Source organism: Hordeum vulgare, chromosome 1H (assembly GCF_904849725.1).
Source record: "Hordeum vulgare subsp. vulgare chromosome 1H, MorexV3_pseudomolecules_assembly, whole genome shotgun sequence".
Taxonomy (NCBI): domain Eukaryota; kingdom Viridiplantae; phylum Streptophyta; class Magnoliopsida; order Poales; family Poaceae; genus Hordeum; species Hordeum vulgare.
In genome coordinates, this window is record NC_058518.1 from 436,787,375 (window position 1) to 436,794,452 (window position 7,078).

Sequence of the window (7,078 nt, forward strand, 5' to 3'; positions counted from 1 at the left end):
CATGCCGCGTTATCAGGAGGGAGACTCGGCGTTCAATTAGTCACGGACAATATTTCTGAGTGGTGGCACCATACAGTTGCAAGAGTCGCCTGCCAAGGTCGGTAATGTCGGCAAGATGCTCTATGTAATGCTGACCTCCCCATCCTCTTGTTTGATCCTTCTTGCCATGCTTTTTTAGCTGCTTGGCATACCATGTTGTGTGTAGAGGACAGAGGACAAGGGGAGAGAGTATGGCAATATTGTTAGAGTGCACTACATATAAATCGCTAGGTGCGTGCAACCATTTGTTTAACACAATTTTTTTTTATTCTGATCCTAAGCAGAATGTATTTATATGTTCTAACAGAAAGTATGAGCTCCTAAATGTCCTGGAATTTAGTAGCTTATGAAAATGGATGTGCCTTTTAGTGAAGTAACGAGAGGGGAGGATACGTAAGTACTCCTCATCTTACTTTATATTTCTGTATCTCTTCACAAATAAATTTTGAACTTAGGCACTGCATGTGCCTGCTTATTCTGCTTGTGTATGAAATTTATTGGGACGTGCAGAGGCATGCTAATCTATGGCATTCTGCCATTTTATAGAATCTCGTTTGCTTCATGCATGATCAATCTACATCATTTTCCCATATAAAATCCCTTTGAATCAAAGAGGCTCTATAAATCCGTGTTTTCTCAAACTTGACTTCTCCTTAACTTGTAATATGAAACTAGAGTTTGTGGCACAGGATGCTGAAGTTTAGACCTTGACCATCAGGAAGAAGTCATGTGGTGTGACATTATGAGAATTGGCAAGCAGACTCTGGTAAGTTCCCCGTGACATTATGAGAATGATACTACAATATCTTTCGCTTTGTAATTTGACTCATGTTGAGTTTTCAAATGGGTGTCTTCTTGTTTGCGCAGTGGTTGTTAGGAGATTGTGCTTGCTGGCATCAAGCTATGAACTTGCTAGAAAAATAATATAAAGGTGTGTTTGGTGCTTATATGAGGCCCCAAAATATGATTATACGTACTACTTTGTTTTATTCTTTGTATTTGTCCGGATATTACCGAACGGATCTAGAGCATAGCCATTGCATTATGTGGTATGTGTGCATGTTCACTACTTCTTTTGTATATTGATAAACATGGGAATGCACTTTCAGGATGGATCAGTTTGTATATTTGAGTGTCTGTGCATGAGTCATGACTATACATAGCGATATAAGCACAAGAACCCTCTAAATTTTGTCATATGTCACATACATACTTTTCCTTCCAAATGTTTGAAATATTGATATTTTTGAGAGAACATATTTTGTTTCTGTAATGTAGCATAAATCATCAACAATCATGTGTTGTTAGCATGATTTGAGAACAAATTTGAGTGTTCAAGGACGAGAAATCACATTTTGAATATGTAATTGGTCATAAGACGGAAGTTCAACGCAATGTGTACTTTGTGACAGATTTGCAATACGTGATTACTGCAAGTTTAACCTCCAGGGTTTCAAAGGCATTTCAAAGTATCGCTGAAAGGCAAAGTAAATTAAATTGAAAAACAGTATAAAGAAAGCTTGTTAAGGATATAGAAGGAGTTATTAATGATTTATTCTGCGTGCAATTAAGCCTCATCGCTTTGGGATTGATCACGTTTAACGTGAATACATAAACAGTGTGGCCATGGCAGATAGGCAAAGCGATAACATGGACATATCGCTAAGAGTAAAGATTTTTTTTCCGTTGCAACGCACGGGCAATTTACTAGTATATATACGTCTGGAAGAGGTGCGAATAAGAGGTGTCTGTTCGGAGTCATCCCTCCAGAACAGGTGCCTGTTGGCAATAGAGAGAGAGGAGACACAACTGTTCGGGGTTGGACACATCCTTTGGCTAATTAATGTACTAATTAATTTCTAACACATTCCAATCGCTTCTCTCTCGTTTACTGTAACACTGCTGACTGTCCAAGGACCCAACGTTTCATACCCGGTATTCTCAAAAAAGAAAAAGAGTTTCACACCCGGCACGTCCCGAGCGTCTTGGCTCCACCCCACTCATCAGCGACGTGCGGCTCCGCGACACCCGTAGAAACCAAAGAACAGAGATCGCATCGTAACCACCGAATCACGGAGAAAGATTACCCATTTAACCCCCGCAGCCCCAAAATTCTCACCCTTTCCCTTAAAACAAAACCCAGAGCCAATGGAGGGGGCGGGTCAAATGTCCGGGCTGGACTTTGGACCCTGGGCCCCGGCCCCGTGTGGAAAAACTTGCCAATCGTCGCGTGCAGCGGAAGTTTCCGCGAAGCGCACGACGCGGCGAGGGGGGTGTTAAAAAACCACACAGCGGAAACGGACCGGCGGGCCCTGGCAGTCAGTGACCCGGCCCAGCACCGCGCCACCCCCGCCGATATAAAAGAGCCCCGCACCCCAGCGACGCGAGATTGCTTCCCCCGAAACCTCACCTCCTCTCCTCCCCCCATTGACCAGACGGCGGCGCCCACCCCCTCCTCCTCGGCCTCCCCCATCGTCCTGCTGGCTTCCCCGGTTCTTCCCCGTAAGCGCCCCTCCCGATCTCCCTCCGACCCCTTCGCTCGTTCGATTGCGTCTGTTCCTCCGAAATCCTGGCTTAGATCGGGCCCGATTGGCGCGCGGCCGGGGGTCGTGGGTCGTCGTTCGCGTCGATCCGATGGTCGATTTGGTTCATCCGCGTCCGATCCATCGGATTCCGCGGCGGGTTGCGGAATCCGCCGGACGGATCGGTCTGGCCCTCCGCCGGTCCAGGTGTCAGGCCGGTTAGGGTTTGCGACCGATCGATCTACGCGTAGATTTGGGGTCATGCGATTGGATATTGCAGGAGCTTAGTCAAAGTTTGAGAATTGGTCGGGCATTAGATTGCTCAGCTTTTATCTAGGTTCGGTTCGATTCCTTTTGAGTGTTTTGTGATGGATTGTGGATTCTGTTAGACCGTTAGACCCAGTGGCCTAGAACGGATCACAATACATCCTAGGAAATTTCTCGGTAGTATTTTCGTTCGTGGGAAAAGACTCCTTTTGTTTGATTACCAATATCATCTGTTCCTATGAAGTATCATTAATTCAAGTCATTTGCTCCACAGAGCCTGTAAGTTCTGATTAGATCGTAGGGACAGAGCCTGTAAGTTCTTATTAGATCGTAGGGTAGATGCATCTACATGCTACTGTGCTTGTTATATAATACATTTTTATTTCTGTTGCACTAATGTGGTTTGGGATAAGGTCAATGTTTTGTGTATGTGATCTTGGTGAAAATATATTTGGTGCACATAATAGTTTGATATTTGGTTATCAATGTGCAGCGCTCAGTTAGGTCCTGTATGATCCTTTTCGTAGTTTTCTTTTTGCAGAAAGATCCTGTTGTTTTTTCATGACTTACATCCAAGCCTATGAAATATGCTAAAATTCTTTCTATTTCGGTATTTTCTCCCCAAAACCATGTGGTAGGTTATTTTGACCTTGTTAATGTGCTATTTCACTGTCAGTTGCGTACAATGTAAAATTCACTTCCCATATATGCAATCTTTTTTTGCTTCCTGGGACTTTATTAATTTGGATGGGAAGATACCTCCTTGATCTGGATAAAACATGGATCATATGTATTCTGTATATTTATTTGCTGTTTAGTTTTTCCCGTCTGATGATGATTTCTAATCTCATGCAGGTTTTTGATCTGAGTCACTCATGTCTTTTGAAGTCAGCGAGGGATCCCCTTATTTCCTCTCGTGCTACTTCTGGTTCATATATTGCATAAAATTCCGAGATTTCACTTGATACAAGTGGAACATCTGGAGTTTTGTGCGAATACTTCCTATCATGTGAATCAGTGGTAGTTGGTTTAATTGGCAAGACTCAAACTTCTCTCATCTCAGTTCAGAAACATTTGTCGCTTGAGTCCTTGGTTTACTGCTTTCCTTGAGTCTTGCCAAGCCTGGTTTCCCATCAGTTGCGTCTCCTCAAGCTTTCGGTTGGACCATTCTCTCCTCTGGTCTAATCTCATCAATCCTTTGATTGATCCTCCCTTCAGAATAGTTGTCATAACGTGAGCTCTCCTACTCTGCTCACACTGCAATATTCTGAAGCTCTCTTCTCTGGTTCTTGTTTGCTCTCTTGAGAGCTCCTCTCTCCTTAAGTTTGGTTGACCTGTGGCCTTGAATTCTGTCTTTTGAGGACCGAAGCATTCAACTTTCTGGCCAAACTTGATATTTTCCTGATTTACTGGTATTGTTAATTGCATAATCTGGTGAAGCAATTCTGGTTGTGTTTCACCTCTTGTGTTCTTCTGTTGATACTGAGCACAAGACACCCACTGCAGTGATGGCTCAAACTTGCCTGCCACCTGGCTTTCGTTTCCATCCAACAGATGTTGAGCTTGTTTCTTACTACTTGAAAAGGAAGATTATGGGGAAGAAACTTTTTGTTGAAGCTATCTCAGAGGTTGAGCTGTACAAATTTGCTCCTTGGGACCTTCCTGGTAAATTTCTTCTATTGTTTGATTTTTTATGTAATATAATTACACCCAAATGAGCTTGAAATTAATTGAAAATTATCCTAATGCTCTCTCACTTAGATTGAATTTAGTTCTTACCTTTGTTGAGACCTTGTATGTTTCCATGCAGATAAATCCTGTCTCCAGAGCAAAGATCTTGAGTGGTTCTTCTTTTGCCCCCGTGACAAAAAATATCCTAAAGGGTCTAGGACGAACCGTGCCACACCAAATGGTTATTGGAAAACAAGTGGAAAAGACAGAACAATTGAGCTGAACTCTCGCATTGTTGGGTTGAAGAAGACATTGATTTTTCATGAAGGCAAAGCCCCCAAAGGCAACAGGACAGATTGGGTGATGTATGAATACAAAATGGAAGATGAAACTTTGGATGCTGCTGGTTTCTCAAAGGTACTGTTAACTCTATCTAATGTTTATATGTTTGCTGGACTGTGAGTAAAGTGTTTCAGTGTCAATTAATACCTGTGGTTAAAACGTCATAAATGTATCCCACTCTTTCTTGTGCGTCTTAATGCGATTGCTCCCTTTCTCACTGGGTGATTTGATGTGATTTGTATGTTTATTTGGATGTCAAGCAGTGCTGATTTAAGTAATCATGTTTATCTTGAGCTTCACTTTGCTCACCAATCCTTCGGCCAAGCCCACTCTTAATTACTGTATTGGAAATATTCTACTGTATCATACTAGAGGCTGTTTTGAGGCATGCCCTTCTTCTTGTCGCTGAAATTGTGCTTGGATTAGTTGCTTATTTAGTTTGGAAGTTGCCCATTCTAGTATTTCTTTCAAATTCTCTGCAAGTTTATTTAAACATATTTATCCTTATTTTGTTTCAGGATGCTTATGTGCTCTGCAAGATATTTAAAAAGAGTGGGCTTGGCCCAAGGATTGGTGAGCAATATGGGGCTCCTTTTGATGAAAATGAATGGGAGAATTTGGATGTTGGAAGTTCTATCTTCTCTTTTGCACCCTCGTCCGGTGTAGAGGATCCACAAGTCGAAAGTTCTGCCTTGGCTACTGCAGTTATTCAGGAACCATTCGTGCCTCAGCAGTCTGTTCAATTTTCTGAACATGTTAATATCTGTTCTAATGAGGACAATAATGCGCCTCCTGAAATTGATGGAATTTGGTTGGAAGAACTGGCATTGTTTTTGAATGATTCTCCCAACCATGACATAGCTTTGCCTGAGGTGACTTGCTGATTTCTTACTCAACCTACTGTATGCTTCTGCCCAAGTAAAATTCACTACTAATACCTTTTACATCTTTTGTTGCAGAATTCTGGTCTCCCTCCAATGTCTGAGCTTGAGGCTCAAGCTTTTGAGATGAATACTGCTGAGCTCTATGATCAATTAGCAGGACTTGCCCAGTCAGGGGATATGTGTAATGTAAACTTCCCTGCTGGCGACGTGGGTGTTACTGAAAATGATTTCCAGCAATCAAACTCTGGATTTGCTATGGATGATGATTATATAGAGCTGGATGATCTGTTTGCTCCTGGGGAAACCTTCTCTTATGATTTTTCTGGTGAAACCTTCTCCTATGATTTGACTGGTGGAACCTTCTCCTATGATTTGTCTGTGCCAAACAATCAGTTTTTGCAGTACCCATTGGATCAATCAACTAATGGCAGTCACTACGGTGATGGTGCTACTCAATCAACTTTTGAAGCAAGTGGATCGCTTCCACCAATGCCTAGCACTTTTGATGACATGCCTTCTGTTTCCAATAAGCCTGCAAACTCCAATTGCTTGAACCCAACCATGAAAGACCCATTCTCTTAGACAGCAACTTTTGAGGTATAAGTCTGTTATCTTTGGTCATTGCTCTTGGAAGTTGCTGCTGTTTCTGGTTTGGTTGTCCAATCATTGTCTGATGCGACTATTGATGGACCTTTGATGTTGGTCCGTGCTGTAAATGGCCCAACAATGGTGTTTGCATCATGGCATCGCTGCTGCTCTTTTGAAGAAGCCGGAACTTGGTTGTGTCTCAATCACGACCACAATACTGGACAAGCGACCGAGCTTACTGCTTTTCTGCGGAGAAACTGTTTTCTGCTGGTTTGGAAGATGTCTTATCTGGATGGATATGCTGCCGTCCACCGTAGATCTTTCTGTAATAACTTGATGACAACTTCGTAGCTTAAGTCCATCTTTTATCTATATATTCTGTCAAAGCAATACTTTTGAACCATCTTCATTACTATTATTATTATATTAATCGTGTCCAGTGTGTTTTGTTGATGCGTTTCTTCTATTGTTTTCTGTATATACTCCTGTCTCGTTGTTTCAACCTTTCTTTCCCCTCTTTTCTCCCGATTTGCATTTGTACTATATACGGTCTGACTGAAAGTGAATGGCTTGGCGAATTTTGGGAGAAAATGAAGGAGGGGCTCACTGTTAACGGTGTGAAGAAAAAGACCTTAACTCTTAGTTTTGTAGTTCAAATAATGTTAAATTTTTGATACTAGGCTATCTAGTAAAAAAACAATTCAATTTTTGAAGGGTGGCTAACCCTGTTGAAGCACCAATAAGTATTGTTGTACAGTTCATGTT

At 42.0% G+C, this 7,078-nt stretch overlaps 1 protein-coding gene across 2 annotated transcripts; it reads left to right on the top strand.

Annotated features, from left to right (window-relative positions):
* Positions 1-2,421: 2,421 nt before the first annotated feature.
* LOC123443216 (NAC domain-containing protein 78-like) lies at positions 2,422-6,743 on the top strand. 2 transcript variants are annotated; one of them, XM_045119527.1, is made up of 6 exons: positions 2,422-2,541; positions 3,684-4,493; positions 4,639-4,916; positions 5,360-5,713; positions 5,801-6,322; positions 6,492-6,743. In XM_045119527.1, the coding sequence occupies exons 2-5, from the start codon at positions 4,337-4,339 to the stop codon at positions 6,305-6,307; spliced, it is 1,296 nt and encodes a 431-aa protein (XP_044975462.1). In that variant the 5' UTR covers positions 2,422-2,541; positions 3,684-4,336; the 3' UTR covers positions 6,308-6,322; positions 6,492-6,743. The 2 variants fall into 2 exon arrangements, with proteins under 2 accessions (XP_044975462.1, XP_044975456.1); XM_045119521.1 differs by having other exon boundaries at positions 5,801-6,743.
* Positions 6,744-7,078: the final 335 nt, after the last annotated feature.

Bases quoted from the DNA above. Each gene is read 5' to 3' on its own strand.
- LOC123443216 (XM_045119521.1), top strand. From the start codon at position 4,337: ATGGCTCAAACTTGCCTGCCACCTGGCTTTCGTTTCCATCCAACAGAT. The intron at 4,917-5,359 runs GTACTGTTAACT...ATTTTGTTTCAG, and splicing joins ATGCTGCTGGTTTCTCAAAG to GATGCTTATGTGCTCTGCAA. The intron at 5,714-5,800 runs GTGACTTGCTGA...CTTTTGTTGCAG, and splicing joins ATGACATAGCTTTGCCTGAG to AATTCTGGTCTCCCTCCAAT.